Source organism: Falco rusticolus, chromosome 2 (assembly GCF_015220075.1).
Source record: "Falco rusticolus isolate bFalRus1 chromosome 2, bFalRus1.pri, whole genome shotgun sequence".
Classification (NCBI taxonomy): Eukaryota; Metazoa; Chordata; class Aves; order Falconiformes; family Falconidae; genus Falco; species Falco rusticolus.
The window spans coordinates 106,124,295-106,144,544 of NC_051188.1; the positions used below are offsets into that span (position 1 = coordinate 106,124,295).

Consider the following 20,250-nt stretch of genomic DNA (forward strand, 5'->3'; position numbering starts at 1 on the left):
TTATAATGGCTTTTGGAGAAATGAAACTGAAGTGGTCTGAACTAAATGGAGTAAAGTACCAGCTTGATCTAACAATTCCCATTTGATAGAACAACGTATTATGCAAGGATTGTGGGAAAGCACTGCAAGTTAGTTTACCTGTTTTGTGGCAACGATGCAGGCTACCAAGTATAGGCAACTATAGGCTTTGTCTGACTCTCCAGGTCCAGGCCAGTTAGCTTCCACATGAAACACCAGATGAGATATTTTTGGGTGTGGACAAGAGCACAGTTACCAAACAAGCACCTGCTTGAACTCTCCTGTGAAAAGCAAGCCCTGGCAAGAAATTAAGGTATGTGAAACACACTACTTCTTCTCACTTAACAGTACTGGCACAAGAGCCAGGGTGTTTTCCACCCACTGACCACGCATGACCAAGCTATTCTGCATTATTAGATACAAAGGATAAACGGTTCAAAAATTAATCTATAACCAAGTAAAAATGCCTCCTGACACCTGCAATCAGTCCTAAACAGCCACCCGGTCACAATAATCTACACAGGCACGACCTCCAGGCTTCATTATTGTATCCTCCAAGCCTGAGAAAGGTGGCAGAAAGCAGACTAACAGTCAGACTCCATCTTCAGAGCTCCTGTGTGTTATCAGACGAGCTTTCAAACTTGTCTCCTGTTTATGCCACAACAACATACAGCGAACAACACTTACTCAGTGACCTCACTGGGGTAGACTTCTGGGCTAAATACCCAACACACAGTACCTTTCAAGAGACTCAGTACTGGTATCTGGATATCTGGTAAGAACATGTGAATTAGCTAAGCAAGACGTTAGAAAGATGACAAAGTAGTTGTACAGTTACTAGTTTCTTGCAGAAAAACTAAATGCAAATTTCTTTGCAAAATGGACACACATATAACTTCAACAAAGTATTTGTTACACACTTTTTTACTTAATATATACACATATCAGAAGTTAATTTAGGTAGGAATTTGGGTACAAAAATAGTTTATTCCATGTATTCCTTCAAGAACATACTTTGGTGCATCGTTTTGCAGATTTTTCTGCAAAAAAACCATTCTTTTACAAAACTCAATTTTTAAACAAAACTATAAGCTTCCTACCTTTCTCCTCCCTTCCTAAAACACCAGCAATTAAACACTTAGACGATGGTGATCACTGAGGGGGGAGGAGGGGGGAGACACTTATTCACTGTAGCAAAAAGGAAAGTTATATCTATAAATCACTACCTTGAAGAATATACAGTTCAACAGGCACTTGCTGCTTCTTGACCAGGCAACTTTCATACTGATCCCAATGGAATTTTACCTTGATTAATTACTTGCCAGATTCACTCACAGACAAGTTCAGGCAGCATAGAGTCAAAGGAGAGAATGAGGAATGTAAAGTTTTGGCATAAAAACAAGTGCTTCTTAAAGGCAAAGTATCTTTTCTGCAATTATAATATCAAAATTAAATAAGATTTGGAATAATTTTATTTTGCTACTTAAACCTATGACATTTAGAAACCCTCCTCTGTTTCATTTTTCTCATGAAGATATTACTACTTCCTTAGATGATTTTACTTGTTTTTTCATGTGCAGTGACAAACCCAATTATATGGAACTTTTGGTCTGAACTTTTGCATCTGAGTGTGAGTTTATTCTAGTACTAGTTGTGCTCTTCTCAAAAACAGAAGCAAAAATAATTTAATAAGTAACATTTTTTCAGCCTTGGATTTCACCAGTTTCACCAATGGATTATACGGTTACCTTCAGACCACAAAATAACAGGTATCACTGGATTAAGGTTTAAATTAGTATCTACATATTATCTATGTAGATATGCACACACACCCAGTATTTCTCAAAAGCAAAGGAAGATGTAGTTGATCAAAGCCAGGTTGTAAGCTGCTCGCTGTTACTCTGTAAATGCTGGGGCACCCTTCAGTGTGCTCCTGTGGACTGTGACAGATAATGAGTTATCAAAAATGCATGAGTACCAGCAGAGCACCAGGCTCCAAAAACTAATTAATAAGCTCCTATCTACAGAGTTAGTCACAGTGATCATCCTTACATGGTTAGGTAGATTATTATTTTCATTATGAAACCAATACCCAAAGTTTCCATGCCGTAGGAGGCAACAAGGACCCTGCAAACAGACTGGTTTAAAGAACGTGCTCTTCTTCCCTCTGGTGTCCTGCATGGTAAATTGGGGGGCAGAAGGAATGAGGCAGTGTACAGACATGAATGACCACAACACCTGCATTAACAGATTATGCTGAAGCACGTGTTAACTGTAACGTTCAAGTGCATTTTATTGTGTTACATAATATATACAATCTTAAAATGGAGAACATTTCACACACAGGTTTTAAGACCTCATTGCTGTCACTACAGCATTGAACAGATGATACACTTCCTATCAAATCATCAAGAAAACCCAAAACTACTCTATTTCAGATTACAATCTCTTTCAATGTCCCACTGCTTAAGGCTATAGTTCTACTACCTGAGCTGATTTTGTTAATTTCAATTTTTTTAATCTCCATGGTTGGGGGGCAGCGTGGAATGATTGCGCACACTTTTCAAAAAACAGGACTAGCAAGAAAAATGTTGGTAGTCACTTTGTAAACTTTGCATTAAAAATATGTAAAATAAAAAATGTGGTACTTACAAAACTGAATACAGCATACTTAACAATCTTGAATCTAAAGTGAAAAAACAGCACTTCATTTTATAATGTACTTCAGTCTCACCATACTTGAAAGTCATGCAAAAAATGGTGCCTGTTTCTTCATATTTATACCACTGTTATGTCACCAATCTTGTGAGCGATGTCATACTATAAAAAGAAAGAATATCATTAATCTATATTAACAAGAGGCTAGATACTGTAAAATACAGCAACTCAATGTACGATCCAGATCACCACCCAAATTATGGTCATTCAGATTACAGAGTTTACACCTGTGTCTTGCAGAAAATGAGTGCAGTGGCGTAGCAAATTGCCTCCATTTATCAGTGGATGCTAAATGACTGTAAGTTTAACTTCATAGCAAATTTTCAGTATCTTCACATCAGTTATTTGAAAATCCTCGTGGATTTCCCAGCGCATGCCAACTGCAATTCATTTTTAAAGTATCTGTCAAGTCTGCTTAGATGTCTCTTTCTTCAGTTTCATACCGGTAACTTGAATTACCAAAGAACCACACTTTTTTGTGGTTACTGCTATAAACACTCAGTTTTCTCAAAGAATCCAGTGACTCATCCCAATCTGCACACTTGCTTGTTTCACCATTTCCTTAGAAGTCGGTTCTAGTTCCTTGCCTATTTTTGTTGACTTTTTCTGGGGATACTTTTCTGCACAAAGATAACAAAAAATAATTCTTTGTTCCAATTACAGTCCTTTATCAGCTCTGTATTCTTTCAGTTAATATTCCAGGACTGATATTGTAAGAAAAATTATAACTAAGCATTTTTGCTACCACTCCATGCTGCAAACCTGCCTTACCTATATGCTGCCTGTACTCAGACTCTGCTGACAGTCACCAATATTAATTTTCCAAACATGATATGCTAACAAGAAACAAATCTTCCTAATCAATATTCCACAAATGTATATGGATATATTGCATTTACTGGAAACAACTCATATTCTAATCCATCATTGCAGCTTATTACAGGCTTTTGTATAATTAAACCAGTCCTCACAGATTTTTAAAATGTGCCTCAATGCCACAATAGTTTCTCCGTAAAACCAGTAATTTAAAAAACTGACTCAGGCGACCTCTTAACATCTCACTTTCTTCCTTGCAAACTGTCACATTTCAATTAGAACTACACATCAAATAAAATCTTTCAGCTGCACGTGACAGTGAAAATAATTGAGTACCTTCACAAAACCTTGCTTGAAAGCACAACTCAAATTAGGACGAAGTACTGCTTGGCGTTAAAACCCCACATTTGCCTTCTTTCTATTTAAAGCTATTATCTAGCATGAGAATCGGTTTAACAGCTACATTCTGGGTATTGTTTATATACTTACTCTTTTAAGGAATATTAAGAGGCACATTAATTGGGACAAAGTGTCCTTTCTGTCTGTTTTCTTGCCTTTGCACCACAGCTAACACAGCACTCCACTTTCCCACCTCTTGCATTAATAGCTCTTGAACAGATAACTAGTTAATAATTAGTAAACGTGTGCCTTTTAAATAAAGATTAAACTGCTCCACACACAGTTCATCCTACCACACTCTATTAGAAAAGCCTGAATAAATAGAGCTCTTACATGCTAAAACGTTTCTAAATCTAGCTGTTCTCGGGGATAAGGCCGGGGTGCAAGTAGGGGCTCACGCAATGACGGCTCTCCATCAAGCACGTCCTGTTCGCTCCCTTTCATGAATGAGTCAAGAGACAGCATACCCTGCTTAAGAAGAAAAAAGTCTGCTACGTGGCACAGAGACAAGCTGGGATGGGGTGAGAGCTTTCGATCCCCCAGCTGTTTGGAAAAGCAATTTTTTTTTAAAATCAGATGCCTAAATGAGCTAGAAAGGCACAACAGAACAAATACAAGACAACATAATCTGTTCTCGTTTGCCTGCACTGTCCTGATACTTTCAGTCTTGATTTTCTTCTTCTTTACTTCTCATCTAAGTGAATCTCTAGCAATAAAAACCAAAGAAGTAGTAAAGAAAAATGCAGTCCGGCAAGTGAACCCTAGCATGCAGCCAGAGGTTATTCACGCAGCTGTGGTAAAGAAAAAAAAAAAAAAAAATCCACCCACCAGTGTTGTCACTTATAAACAAGATGTGGTAACTCTTTTGGATCTTGCAAGAAAAATATCAATTAACGAGATACTGCTGTCTGCCCAGGTACTTGCAATCATAACTTTGCTACATTTGAGCTGATAAAACAGGACCCAGTCTAAAATATATCTGTATATAGTTCAAAGCACCTAGTGCCTAAACCAGAGATAAAGGAGAGAAACTGGCTAGGAACAAAAATTATGACAGAAAAGATCAGTAAAAGGCATGACCCTCCACAAACACATGATCAAGAGCAGAACTCAGAAAAAGGAAAAAGTGTCTAAAAATCCATCCTGCTTCAGCGGTGAAATCAATCCAGCAATCAGAAATAAAAAGGCAGCATGTGATAGAAAGAGGAAGGTCAGCTGGCAGTGTAAGTGGGAAGCTGACGTTGCAGGCAAAGTGGTATGAAAAGCCCAACACAAAGAGTAATTTGTTACGCGCAGGGCCAACGATGACAGGAAGGAGCTTTACATCTCTCTTTACATATCCCAGCCTGGCAGTGTGAGTACACACAGCCAGGCACCTCCAACAGCAGTAACGATGATCATCAACACATCTTGATTCTGTATTTCCAAAACAAATAGGAAGAACTACCTTACCCTGAGAATACCTTCCAACGTGCTAATAAGGGAGCAGGAAGGAAAAAGGTGGTGAGGGAGTGCCAAGGGACCCAGCTGAGTGCCAAGGGGCACCAGCCCAGGTGCATACCCTCTCCTACATGCTACTGAGCAGAAGGAGAGAGAAGCCACCTACTTCTGAGGTGATGCCAAGCAGGCATCCAAGCTGCAATCTCTGACAAAGCCTCCATTTCCCCTTGAGCTGGCAATGGGCTTTGGGGAATTTTCCACCCTCAAGAAACTGCCTAATGAGATCTGCCCTACTATTATTTTTACTACAACTTGAAATATCCAGGTAGCGCTGGGAAGTACTGGAAGAGCGACTACTGTCAGGACAGAATTAAAAACCAGCAAGCAGCAGGGGACAGAGACAACCACAGATGGTCTCACCAAGATAACTGTCTTTAAATACATATACTTGAAAATTTTCTAAGATCACGAAAGAAGTAAAAATAAGCACTAGATGGGCAGCTGGTGAAGACTAAAAAGACCCATCACAGATAGTTTTAAAAAAACAGACAGTGCAATGGGACACACTAGTTCCAAAAGTCCCTAGAAGTCAAGACAACTATCTCTTATTCTAACAGACATGGAAGCTGAGGAATAAGGAAAAGATGTCAACGTTTAGAGAAAAAAAAACAACAACAAAACAACAGAAAAAACATCACACAGCTAAGTCATGACAGAGCCAGGATATCAATCCTCATCCTCCACTTCATTAATAAGACTCCCTTGCCTTGGAATTATTTTATTTTTGTTATTATTGCAGGTGAGTGAGCTTTTGTTAGCTATGCTGGGCATTACGGATGTCCTAAGCTTCCCTGCATGTTCAGCAATTTCCCCACCACCTACAAACCATAAAGCCGGCAGCAAGTTAGCTAGTTAATATGGTTGGCACAGACACAGGATGTTGTCAGAATAAAATTCACGTGTGTAACAGAATGACCCAATTTTCACTGTCAGTTGGATACCCCACTCAGGGTGCTGATTAAAATCCTAGCTTGCTCAGGTAACACCAGAGGCAGGGAAATTATGCTGATTCAGGCAACAAAAAAAGACCGTTGAGCGTAAAGGCTCTAACACTCCTTCCAGCTCTTTTATCTAGGAATAAAGGATTTTAGCGGGTTGTCTGAGATTCCTGCCTACCCACCCACTTCACGCACTATTAAAAAAATCACACTGATATGCATATATCATATTTAAATAATACACCTAAAATATTTCAAGTAGCAACATAACCCTGATTTTAAGAGCATGTAATTGATGTTTAGAACTTCAATGTCTTTCAAGTATGCAAGTCTAGCATAATCAGAACTGCATGTTATCTGTACAAGAACCACAATTTTCATTGTCTTGCTCCTAAAAGAAAACCAACATATACAATTATGATGTCTGAGATTTTTTTTCCTGAATGAGCTGCAAATGAGGAACCATCTCTGGTGACCTTTGGTGACCTCAGATCTTCAGTATGAGGAAAACAGACATTTTAATGATGAACCCTAAGCTCTCGTCCATACTAGTCAGTCCGGCTTCAGATACACTTTTTTTTTTTTTTTTAAATGAATAAAAGGGATATAGGAATATGCACCTCCATCCTAGCAACGTTGGTAAAGGTAATACAGCATTTCTCACTCTTTTAAAGACTGTCAAAAACTACATTCATACCTCAGCTGTATGTTTCCTTTAATGATCTCTGTACAGCTTTACAGCCGTCGGTTTATACAGAAAAACAAAATGTCTTAATTGAAGCAGATTACAACAACCATTTCCTTACATCAATTATTTTCCTAAGTGCTACAAAAATAACTTTCCAGCACCTAAGGTGATTATTTTGCTTTCCGTTGGAAAACGTACCATTTCTTAGCAAGTCCCTGCAAACCACCTGCCGAGCCACACGGTCGCAACTCAGCCACCGAGAAAGGGAGGCAGGCTGCCGGACAGCCGCCAGAGGGCGCCCAGGATCCTCAACACTACATTTATTACTTTATTTCAATACAAAGCACTCGTAATTAGCCATAACATGTTTTTTTCCCCAAGTGGGCTGGAGACCGTATGGGAGACCACAGAATTTTTTTTTAAGGTTCTGTGCTTTAAAGACTGTGATTTTCCCCATCTTAAATAAGGATACAAGGTAATTAAATTAAATAGGTTACCTAAAGAGGTCACCCAAACCACACATCGAGTCTGACGCCAGAGAAAAAGATACTGCAATTCCTAAGCAATTTCATATTTAATTACAAAACATAAGGACGAAACCAGGGCAAGACCAAACAGTTCATCTGAACCTGCGTCCTTTCAGTAAGTTGTAATTTTTCTTGTGTACCAAAAAGAAACAGGCAAGAATATATTAAAATACAGTAATTGCAAGATTTACTTTGTATTTTACAGTTCTTACAGCTGAGACAAACTGTTTCTGGTCTTGACAGTTACAGGATTGGAAGTGACACGGAAAGGCATTTTATTTATCTGGGTAAGAAGTTTTGTGCTAGCAGCCACAACATAAGCTTTTTGACATGTTCCACAAACCATCAGCTACGCCCCAGAGTTGGTATCATCTTTAGCAGTCACAAGCAATTCAGTGGGTTTATGTATCGCCAACAGTTGCCTTTATCTCTGGCCTAAGCCTCCCTCCCACCTGGGCTATTCTACTGGTAAATGGAAATCTTAAGTAATTTTTTTACCTTGATTCCTACAGTTAAGCAAAGCACAGCACAAGTGTTCTGGCTTCAGCAAAGTTTCTTAGAAACACCACCCTTTCAGTTGACTAACGAGTCATCTGTGAGTTGATGATGATGATGGTTGCAATCAGAGACCTTAAACACCAAAGATGGCTGCTCTGCTGCACGTTAACTTCTGTGACATCTGACTAATCCTGACTGCTGTTTCAGAAGTAAAATGTTACCAAGTGATATGGAATAGGGAGATTCAGATTCGTGTATGGGATAATAGTTTCACTGACAAATCATGGAGCAGGCCAAAGCGTAAGCTAGGAAGAGGTGTTACTTCACTTGTACAGCAGTAACTGGCCACAAGAAACAAAATGTCAAGTTTCTTTCCTATTCACACAGAACGTAATTTGCAAAATTGACATAATTGGAAGCTATTATACTAATGGTACTAAATTACCTTTATAGCTCTTTACTATCTGATTTAGTATTCCTTGACACAACACTCACCATGAATTGCTACCTAACCTGAGTGAACACTGCACCCCCAGAGATGTTGGTGCCGAGAGCAGCAAGTAGCCGTGCTGTCACCAGACAGCCCTGTCTGGGGTGTTCAGGAGACTCTAGTCTACAGTTTCTTCTAACTGCTTCTTTATACAGTATTGTTAGTAAGGATAACCAAAAATGTCACATGCAGAAATTATGCATGATAGGAAGAGTACAAGATTGCAATTTAACTAACAAAGATATGCTGACTATATAAGCAACTCTAAATGTAAAAAAGGTTTTGCAGAATGTCTGAAAACCACTAAATCAGATGCTGTTTTCCAGAGTAGGGAAATGCTTCAAGAAGTTGGACAGTTATTTGTGCTTCGAGAATTCAGATTCCTCCTACAAAGCTCCTCACAAACTCATCAGGCTTGCTGCTTTCCTCTGTTTTGCAATTAGAAAAAACACTCCAGAAAGCATCCAATACCCTTCAGGTACAGCACTCAACTTTCGTCCTACCCGCCTGCAGCTCACAGAACCACAGCACCCAGCCCTGAGAAGTGGGACAACTGTCACTGCATCACACAGCTTTTCTGTGCTTCCCAGTGGACATACTGCCTCCAGAGGTTTTTCCCTGAAGGAAAAATTAGATTACTGAAGGTAAAATGATGTGGTTTCAGATGTTAACGTCTATTCTAATATTGCCATGTTTTGAAATTGTTACATAATCAAGTTGTGTAACCAACTCATTCAACTGTTTCATAAAGCTACTCCCCTCCCGCCACCTAACAATCCTGGCATTGTACAAGGTTCCTGTATGAGTGGCACAGCTTTCTGATGCTTCCTGAATAATACAGTAGAATTGTCCTTCATCTGTTTTTTTTTTAGATAGCATTGACCAAAGGAAATTTCAATGACTGTTAATCCACTAAAAATGAAGACCCAGCTAGCGGCTGAATCTCCCTATTCCATATCACTTGGTAACATTTTACTTCTGAAACAGCAGTCAGGATTAGTCAGATGTCACAGAAGTTAACGTGCAGCAGAGCAGCCCTCTTTGGTGTTTAAGGTCTCTGATTGCAACCATCATCATCATCATACTGACTTTGCATATTCGAAGCAAGCTGACCCATACTCAACAGCTGAAAACTTAAGCCTTCAAAACTCCAACTTACGAGGAGGGTGCCACCACATCGACTTACAACAATACGAAAATCACAGCAGGGACAATGCAATCCTGTTTACTGTCACAGTGGTCATTTTATAAAATGCAGGTTTATAGTTTTCTCCTGATAGCTGAGCCTGTACCGTTCTGCAAAAAGCCTAAAGCAAGTTTAAAAAAGCAACAGAACCATCACAACTCGTTATTTTTATATTAAGATGCAAGTCTTCATGTTGTTATTGTTCAAGCAATCATCTACAGTGAAATCACCCACAAGTGAAGAGGAATTTTAGAGTTAAGCTGAGAGTTGGAAAGGTAGGCAACATCCATAGACTTTCTTTCCCTCTACTCTTGTTTTTGCCCCTTGATCAGGTATTTTCTTCACAGGCTCTCTTGGTTGCACAAGAAAGCAAGGCTAAGTTCCTGTCATCAACTGTTTTCTAAAATAGCCTAACAATGCATTATCACAGAGCTTGACAGAACCTGAACTTCTCCATGTGTGAATTTGAACCAGTAAGCACAAATACGCAAAGATGTTCACAGAATGAAACCCTGCAAGGCAGACCTTTTAAAGAAACTTCACCCAAGGCATTGTCTAATACATATAGAAGGACCACAAAGGTTTTGTAGAACGACCACATAACGGAAAGGCCTCTATTCTTTAAGGACACTCTCAGGAAAGCGCTAGTGGATTTGTTGGAATTCCCACAGACAAGCTGGGAGTACTCAGCTTCTCTGACTCACAATCTTCTTGTCTCCAAATAAAAGACCTGGGGCAGCAGAGGCATGAGAGTACCATCTGTGACAGAACTGCCACCTAGGAAAGGATGGAAGTCTTGAACTTAACATTAAAAGGGCGTAGAAAGGTTTCTTAGAGCTCTACAAATGAAGACAAATCTGAAACTTCATTTTTATCAGGTTTTCTTTGGTATTTAAGCACAAGTCTTAATTTGAAATAAAATAAAAAACCTAAAGGTTTTTCCACCAGACTCCATTTAATTTTATATGTTTGTACACATGTATTAGGTTTTTTATAGATATATATACACAAAGAAGTGACCAAAACATCTGGCATGACACAGGTACATATATGAAGATACGCAGCCCTTATGAACAAATGTAAGTTAATTAGGCCTCCAAGTATTATATCACAGAACAATTTGGGTTGGAAGCAACCTTAAAGATCATCTAGTTCCAACCCCCCGACCCCAACATGGGCAGGGACACCTTTTACTAGACCAGGTCGCTCAAAGCTCCATCCAGTCTGGCCTTGAACACTCCAGTGACGAGGCAAAAGGGGGTCTACAAGAAAGCTGGAGAGGGACTTTTTAAAAGGGCATGTAGTGATAGCACAAGGGGTAATGGTTTTAAGCTGAAAGAGGGTACATTTAGATTAGATATTAGGATGAAATTCTTCACTGAGACACTGCAACAGGTTGCCCAGAAAAGTTACGGGTAATAGGTGCCAGACTTTGTTTCCTAAAACTAAATATGTGCCCAAGACAACACTGGATAAGTTACATTAATCTTAGGTAAAGTGGCAAGGACAGTAATCAGCTGGTTTACAAGGCCAAGGGGTGAGGAGTATCCCAAGTCAACTTCATTTGAATCAAAAGAGATGCACATTAACTGGCAATATAAACCCAAGCATTTTATCAGCATGCTCTGAGTGCTGTAAACCTGCCTGTTTGAATTTTAAAAAGACAAGAATTTATCTGTTTCAAGGAATTTTTGGTTCTACCTAAAACAGAGAGGGATTAAATTTATTTTATAGTTCCTTTCCAACTTTACATTTCAGAATAACTGTTGAGACTGCTCTGGTATGGTTTTAAAATTGTAGATACACAGATGATATGATCAATCAGAAACCACAAATAAGCTCATGTTTTAAAATATCTGAAGTCTTACTTGCCTCAGAAATTGGGGGAGGGGTGGGGCAAGAAATAAAATGATTAATGCCAGCATGGTACACACAGCCATATTTATTAGTTCACGTCCAATTACATAAAGAGAAAGCTGAAGCCATACACAAGTGCTGCTTTAAAATAAAGACAGACTACTGTTTTCTCCAACAGTTTTATTTCAAAAAGTACACAAGTCTGTCATGGAACTACAGCATTTTAAAATTCTGGATTTTGTTTTTACAAATTCACTCACAACACTTGTATTGTAAAATACCATTCCCCCAAAAGTGTGAATAGAAAACCTCATACTGAAATTCATATCAATATTCAAGTCCATGCCTTGTGCATGGGAAGTGTAACGTAACATCGTAACGTTTTGGATTCCAGGAAATATTATTGCTCCCATTTCAATTGAGCTGTGCCTCAATGCTAAAGGACCGATAACCAAAGGGTCTCATAAAGCACCTATCAAGTGTATAAAACACTGTTTCAGTGACACAAATAGTATGTCTTTAGACTGAACAAAGATCTAAAGTGATCCAGAATATACACTGTTAAGAACAAACCCAAAAGCTTATAATGAAAACCAGTAATATACAATATTAAGCATTACAGAAAAACTTGCAATTATGAAGTACTTGTACTATTAAGCAGGACGCATACATCTAATACGATTGCAACTATCAGAGCTGATAAAGATGTATGCATTGTACATTTCTTTCAGAAGTCATGTTTTACCCCTCCAACAAGGCATTTCTGTGCACTACACTGCTTTGGAAGAAGTGTTTATTTCTAGGTAATGAAGTTTCACACAAGTATCTTTAAATACCCATTTCAGAAAGTTTATGAAAATGCTTGTAATGAATGGACAAGTGTTACGTAACCTCCACAGTATTACAAGTCTAACACTTTATTCACACCATGCTAAAATTGAGAGGTTTCTTCTATATATAGTAGTCCTCAACAGGCAAGTTTACAGTCATGACATTAACTAGAGGTTTCTTGAGTTCACTTGGAGTATTTACATAATGGTACCACACACACACTTTTTTTTTTTTTTTTTTAAACCAGACATTAAAATGCCACCTTTTAACTGGTGTATCAGCTGCCGTTACTTCCTAAAAGAGTTCTGTTAGCAGAGTTATCTGTAAGATCGGACTCCTCACATGTTTAACCAGTTCATCTCCTACACAGCTAGAAATTCATTGCTAAACTATAGTAGCTGCTTTTGAGAATCATAATCCAGTATAAGTGAACAATCTATTGACAAAACAATTTATAATAGCGGTATTATGTTTTCATAGTAGTGTTGTATCCATTAAAAAAGGCATGATGATAGCAACTTGAGGCAAAGTTTACCCCAAGTCAGAGGTTCTTTATTTCAGATAAGGACTATGTCAGATTCTATTTCTTTTATTTTCCATGCAATTACATAAATAGACAGACACTGTCAAGGCTGCTAAACCTAACAGCTAGGCTCTGAGGGCACATCATGCTGTCCTTTGTCCATTTATTATTTTGTACAAGCCGACAGAGCATTAAGCATGTGTAAACTCTGCTCTGTATGCTTTAGTGAGACGGGTTTCTGTTCTTGAGTGTCCTAGGGCTTACCTGACTGTAAGTACAGGGTCTCAGGCCAAACAAAAAGAACCACCACCAAAACAAACAAAAAAAAGCAAACAAACAAAAACTAAAAACCACATCTAATCTCACGTATGTCCACAGATTACCAAGAACCAAAATTCAATAGGTTTGTTGCCTGGTTGCTTAGGTTTATAGCTATCTCTCAGTCTGTGGTTCAGTTTAGTTTTGTACTCAACTTGTATTTGTAACAACTATACCCTTTCAATTAAAGAAGGCCTTAGTCTCAAGGTAAACAATCATTGTATGATTAAAACCTCTGAAGTCTCTTCTATCACAATAATTGGATGCAAGACGATGTCTCCTCATCTATTGTTCTTCATAAGCATGTGTTTGGCACAGTTACTAAACCTACTATTTACGACACAAGTAAAAGTCAACCACCCATCTCACTGGTACAACTGAGCAGTTTTCAGGAATATAAACACCTAGATCATAATTAGCAACTGAAGGAGTAACTGACATTTTGAAATACAGAACAATACAGAGAGTGAGACTAAAGTCACATCCAAAAATAGGCTTGGAGAGGTATAAATAGTACATACGAATCAAGAAATCAGATCACAGTGTCGTGTTTTAAAAACTGTACCATCATCTAAGCACCTGTTCAAACAGCAAGTTTAGGCACCAGAAATTTCATAAAAACTGAAGTTACAATCAGGTAAAGTTTATTGACAAGGCACACATGAAAGATTAAAAAATCTGATATCTAACAGCATCAGTTTACAATCTAAAAAAGTCCCAAATTTGTAAAACTGTAAGTCTAGAATACTTAATAGCCATTCAAGTTTTTAAATTCAGTATGAAGGGTATGTTCTTTACATTAATAGTGCCAGCCAAAAATTGTGCACTTAACTACAGATAGGACAAACATCTAGTAGTAAGCCAAAGGATTTATTACAGATCTATAAGCAGCTACAAAAAAAAGCAGACACTAAACCTAGAAGTCTGGGAAAATGTTTTCTCTCAGGCTGTTGCTACATACAAATAATCCTAACATCTTTCAACAGGCTATTCAGGTATTTCCTTCATCAACATGAGTGCCACATACTATATGCCTTTAGAGTTTTCCAAAATACCTTGCAGTTTAACATCTACAGCTGGAATAAGCTGAAGGGACTCCCCACTTCCACCCCCTCAGCACAGGATCAAAAAGGAGAAAGTGGAAATTAGGAAGGAAGAAAATAAAAAAAAAATCCACAAAGACTCAAACTGCACTAACTAAGCTTTAAATCCAGCTTCCACAGCTATATAGTATCAGTCATTAGAAGCTGTACATGTAGAAGATAAGGAATTGTTCTGTTCCTCCTGTAATGCTGTAAGTTTGCAAAACTGAGAAGGGTTTTTAATCTAGAAACACAAGATTTGTATTAACTATTCTGGATAACTATTAACTCTATCCCAGCCGAAACACAGACACTATTTCCCTCAGATTCTGGTTGCATGAAACTCTTGCTCTTAAAAGTCCGAACAACTGTTCATAATATTTAGGGCTGTTGAAGAGGCAAGGAGAAACAAGCTTTAAACTCCCTGCAAATTCATACAGAAAAATTTCAGCGTCTTAAGTAAAGGCTAACTACTACTTACATGTATATGGAAAAAAGATGTTTCCACAGTGATGTTAAGAGCAGGAGGACAGATATCAAATACCAGTTACTTAACAGCTTTCATTAAAACCACATGGAGCTTCTAGGTAATTGGTTTGGAAAGAAGTAGAGCACGCTCCCTTAAAATCTAAACAGGCTTTGGAAAATGCAAGGTACAACTAACTTAAGAACTGTATAAAGATACATAGTCATTCTTGCTGTGACCGTAACAGTTGGATCTATAGATTTTAAAGCTTAGATACCACCAACAACCACCCGATAGGACCTCTTGCGTCAGATAACATAAGCATTACATTATCTCCATGACTACAATGAGTTATTATTAAAAAAAAAATCATGTTTCAAAGAGCTTCTGAGGTCTCCTGTCACACTTCCACTCACTGGAATTTTAAATTCAGAGCAGATTAATTATATTACTTGAACCAATGCAATAACTGGTAGCCCCTGAAATAAGAGCTCAAGAAGCGCTCCAAACAAACATTACCAGGTTAAAGAACTGCATAAATACTCAGTTTGAACAGAACTCAAAGCCATCCTCAGTATTTCAGCCCCCTGCAACTACATCAGACAGTGGCCAGGTTCAAATATTTGTCATTGCAAAATTGAGGATAAAGTTTCAGGAACTCTGAGAAACTTCATGGTCTACATATGAAATGCCTTTGTTACTTCTCACTTGTGTCTCGCTGTTACATATTCGGAACTGCACATTAACTGGCATCTCTTCAGCAACCTACCAAAGGTCCAAATGCCTTCAGTGTCCGATATTTATTTAGAAACTTCAATGCTTTTAGCAAATTGTTCAACTGTCATATACTAGTAAGTTTAAAATTAAAAATGAGAATTGGTGGCTTTTCAAACTAACTTGTTCATTATTTTTTTTTCCAAGGAAAATTGCATGCCATTCTTTAAACGAGGGATGGAACACAGTAGTTTTCTCTAATACTTACAATGAACACTTTAAAAACAGCATTAAATTAACAATACTTTATACTATGGACCCATCTTTGCTTTGTGCTGGAATCATCACAGGAACAGCTCCCATTCTACTTAAATTAGGTGCAGCTACCTTTGAAGGTGCAAAGGTTGGGTTTTGACCAGGAGTACGTTCAAAGTCTTCACTTGGGACTTGGCTATATGGAGTTTTCGTATATCCTTCCATATTTGAGGGAGACATTGAACCCAGAGAAGAACGGTTGCTGCCTATGTAACTGCGGGCTGTTGAACTGCGACTTTTTGGAGGTGGAACATCTTCTCTAAAATAAAGAAAAAAAAAACAGTTGTAGAACAACAGTGTTAAACAAAATGTATTTTGAATTAAGAAATTTAAAGTGCTGAAGCTGCTAAATGGCTGAACCAGGCCTCGTCCCTTGTATAGCCCTAATCCAAGGCTGGTTTAAAACTTGGTCAAGTTAATGAGCAGGACAATAGAAAAACAACAGATGATCAATCTGTGTACTCGGGTGCTCTCAGAAATGCAAGTGTTTCTAGAAAAATTAGTATATGTGAATAGGAATTACTTGTTCAAAGACTGAGTGTGCTTAAAGGATCGTGTTAGTTAAAGCAGGCAGAAAGATCATGATCCGAGGAGGACCTTGGAACCGAGGCAGAGACTGGAACTGAATAGATGAATCAACTGGGACAGGGTCAGGTGATGGATTCGCGCAACTGACAAGACCAAAGGAAACTTCTAAGAACTGCGGACATTTACTAATGATTTGATAAGTGTATCTAAGCTGTGCTGTATCCCTTTGTTCTCTGCCACTCACTGGGGTGGTGACCCAGCTCTGAGTTGTGATTAAAGCAAGCCTAGTGGTACCCACATCTGTGTGAATTTTTCCTTTAACAAGGAGTTCAGTCACCATTCCTATGTGAAAGCAAATTTCCAGTTTGTTTCTTTCTATGGTGATACAGTACCCAGAAGAGGCTCACATATTACTTGAAGTTAAAAAATAAATAATAAAAAAAATATCAAGTATTCATTGCCTTTAAAATCTTTATTGAAGTTACACATGACTACCTAACACCACATGCAAAACAAAAAGTTCTCTGACAAGCTGTTAGTACGTTAATAAGCTTTCCAGATTAAGACAGAAATGTCAACTGTTAAGTATCTTATTTGCAGAAATACATATTTAAAAGTTAATCTTCAAATAATACTGCTCAGAAACTAGCGATGTCATTACCTGATATCGTGATGTACTTCTTTCTCATATTTCTTTTCTCTATGTTTCTTACAGCAACAGATGACGAGAAAAGCCAGTACAGAAAGACCCAGCAGAGTTCCTATAATAGCTCCAGCAATTATGCCAGCTGTATTTATAGCTAGAACAGATAAATAACAATACTGTTTAAGTGTCAGATTTGTATGACCAACTACTTTGCTCAAACTCAACATTACAAACAGTATGCTTCCATATGATCCAGGTTAATAGTATAGCGCTGAATCACAGAGGATACGCTTCACTCACATGCATTTAAAACAACTAAGAGTTAACAGTTTTCCACACAAAAAGCAACATTTTGGGAAGTAAAGGCTTCAAGTTACACAAGAGGATTTTAAAAAAAACTTTTAGGAGTTCATTTAAACAAGATTATTCATTTCTAATACACAAAACACTATGTGACCATTACACAGCAAACACTTACGAGGGGTGACATTCAGCTCAACAGAACATTCATCCATGCCCACTCTGTTTGAGGCAATACAACTGTATGTACCAGAATAGTCTTGAGAGGCATTTTTCAAGAGAAGTTCCCCTGTATTTTTATCTACAAACAATGAAAGATAGAATTTTTGTGAATAGATAGAAAGATACCATTTCCCAAAGTTTAATTCCATATTTAATACTACAGAATTAATCCAGCACATAGATGAAACCTTAACTAAAAAATACCATATTGAAAATATCCAAATAAAACCAAATATGTATCACGCTGCAAAATACTGTTATTCGTAAAAGTCCTTTACCTTGTTAGAAATTTATTCCACAGCATTTGACTTTAACATTAAGCCTACAGACTAATTACTCTGTCAATGGATAGGATCAGATACTTAAAACAGCCAATTATCTCACCCTAACAGAGTTGTATGATACAAAAGATTAACTGCATCCCAGAAGTACCTCCTGCTCTTCTGTCTAAACCTATTCTACACTACCAGCTCAGAAGCCTGCAGAACCCATGCCAACATGAGGTGGATCTAACCTGAAAATTGCACCCCAGTGGGTCACCAAAGTCTAGCTATGCTGACAGGGTAGGAGACAATCAGTGAAAACAAAGGCTATTCCCCCAGGGCTTTAAAACCCATTGACAGCTAACTTTGTGAGGTTCTACTATATGAACTTCAATTGGCTTGCATGCTTTAATTGCCAGTAGATTTCCATCAACACTGCAAGAGGCTACATCACACGAACAAAGCACCACACAAATACTTTGCTCTTCCGGCTGAAGAAGTTCAGCAGTGTCTAGATTCTCAAGAACATGTTCAGTGTCCCCAAACCTACATCCACAAGCCCAAAACATTGTTTTATCAGGTTACATGCCACTTTTGCATACTTCCTCACTCATTCTTGTCCAGCACTGCTACAGCCAATTGATATTTTTGTTACCATGAGACCAGTTTGGGATCTGGAGATAGAAGGGGCATAACAAGAGAAGCTTAAGGTCTCGAGTGGTACAGAGGACACTTGTCAAAACAAGAAGATATCAAATAGCACTACCAGAAGGCAAGTTTTCAAAATTGAGAACAGTATGAGAATCTTCATATGTAGCTGATTTTTAGGGATCTGTGTTCTATCTAAACTATTACAGATTCTTATAGACTATAGAAGTTAAAAAGGAAACTAAAGAATTCACAAAAGTAAATTTTTGTTTGTTTTAAATGAATTAGACTGAAGCCACACCTGAATTTACTGAGACAAAAATTACAGGAGGATAGGAGACCCCTACGAGGAAGAAACACACAACTTCTTATTCTGTCTTCTAGGCATCCACTTTTGCTACTCTTAGACACAACACCACTTTGTCCTGTATGTCCTACACAAGCTGAGTTAAAGTAGGTCTATTACAGATTCTTAAACTGCCTCACCTGCAAGAAAACTTCACCATCAAGGTTTAAGGTTTTCATAACTACAAAGAAGATCAAGAAGAACTGGTACTGAGCAGTACTCTTCCAAAAAATATTCCAGAATAACTTTCACAAAGCCAAAACTCACAAATTAACCTTCTACAATGAAATTCTCCCAACAAAAATCCATAATAATGCCCCTATAATAATTTAGAACCCATAAGTCAAAACTCAGAATATGTAACTCCTTCCTGTATGTCAGCTCTTGTAAGAAGAGGGTAAGCCTTCTCTTCTCCATTACTCTTGAAACTTTTCTTCTAAAGACATGTGCCTCTTTTTAACCAAGAAGTTCTGTCGCTTGATCAGGAATTGAAGACCTCAGTTCAATCTCTAACAGAATTCAAGCTTTTGTCTCCCCTTGCCTGCAGGCAGCTCTAACCACTAGTCTAGACTGTTCTGACTCTTCCCTACTGTCCATACATGCATCAAAACTGCCAACATCAGCAAGCAAGAGAACTCACAATGCTTAGGCACGGGTTAGTATGATTCTGCAGCCTAACAGTAAGAATCTCAACTTAAAGCTTGAAACATTTCCCTGTATGAATAAAAAAAAGCAAACCCACTTGTTTCAATGCCAATTTTATTAACCAGTGAGAGGGCAGAAGTGACACTTATCTTGACTACTCTATACTAATGTTAAGTATGAGATGCTCACAAGTCAAGATAAGCCAAAAATACAAATGCAATCTTTCTTAAATATTTCAGAGTAATAAATAAGTTTGACAGTACTCAGCATGGAAGTGGCAGGAAGTTCCTGTGAGCCAGATACTCTCCTCCAGTCATAAGACAAAAGCGGGGATCCTTCTTGTGATGCACATTTCAAGATAACGTCTTTTCCAATCTCCTGTGATCCTTCAACGGAACATTTAGTTCTTGCTGGCTTTACTAATAAACAAAGTACCATTGATCAGTCACAATCAAAATGGTTACTATTTGCATTCCAGTAGGTCAGTCTATTTTGCTTAAGACCAAGCTTGTGCAACAAACTGTTGCTGTGCATGGAAATGTATTTCTACGAAATACAAGCCAAGCACAGAATTTTAAAAATGCTCATTTAGCTGGAATATTGTTCCCTTCATCTCCCGGAACAGAATGATGTCCACCCCTCCCAAAGCCTCAATAATAGATGCATCATCACAGATTCAGTACGACTTTGCCCAATAAAAGTTTTCATTTTAGGTACCAAAGATAGAACGGAATAAACACATAAAATATGTCAATGAAAATTCAAGAA

At 38.0% G+C, this 20,250-nt stretch overlaps 1 protein-coding gene across 2 annotated transcripts in view; it reads right to left on the reverse strand.

Annotated features, from left to right (window-relative positions):
* Positions 1 to 924: 924 nt before the first annotated feature.
* CXADR (CXADR Ig-like cell adhesion molecule) overlaps positions 925 to 20,250 on the reverse strand; it is a 38,480-nt gene continuing 19,154 nt past the window's right edge. The window contains exons 4-8 of one of the 2 annotated variants that reach the window (XM_037377813.1): positions 19,746 to 19,901; positions 17,537 to 17,659; positions 17,074 to 17,212; positions 15,957 to 16,143; positions 925 to 2,838 (exon numbers count right to left, since the gene is read on the reverse strand). In XM_037377813.1, the coding sequence (XP_037233710.1) occupies positions 2,797 to 2,838; positions 15,957 to 16,143; positions 17,074 to 17,212; positions 17,537 to 17,659; positions 19,746 to 19,901 (647 nt within the window). In that variant the 3' untranslated portion in view covers positions 925 to 2,796. Of the gene's footprint in view, positions 2,839 to 11,704; positions 16,144 to 17,073; positions 17,213 to 17,536; positions 17,660 to 19,745; positions 19,902 to 20,250 lie in introns of those variants that run through there. The other variant, XM_037377812.1, reaches the window with a different exon arrangement.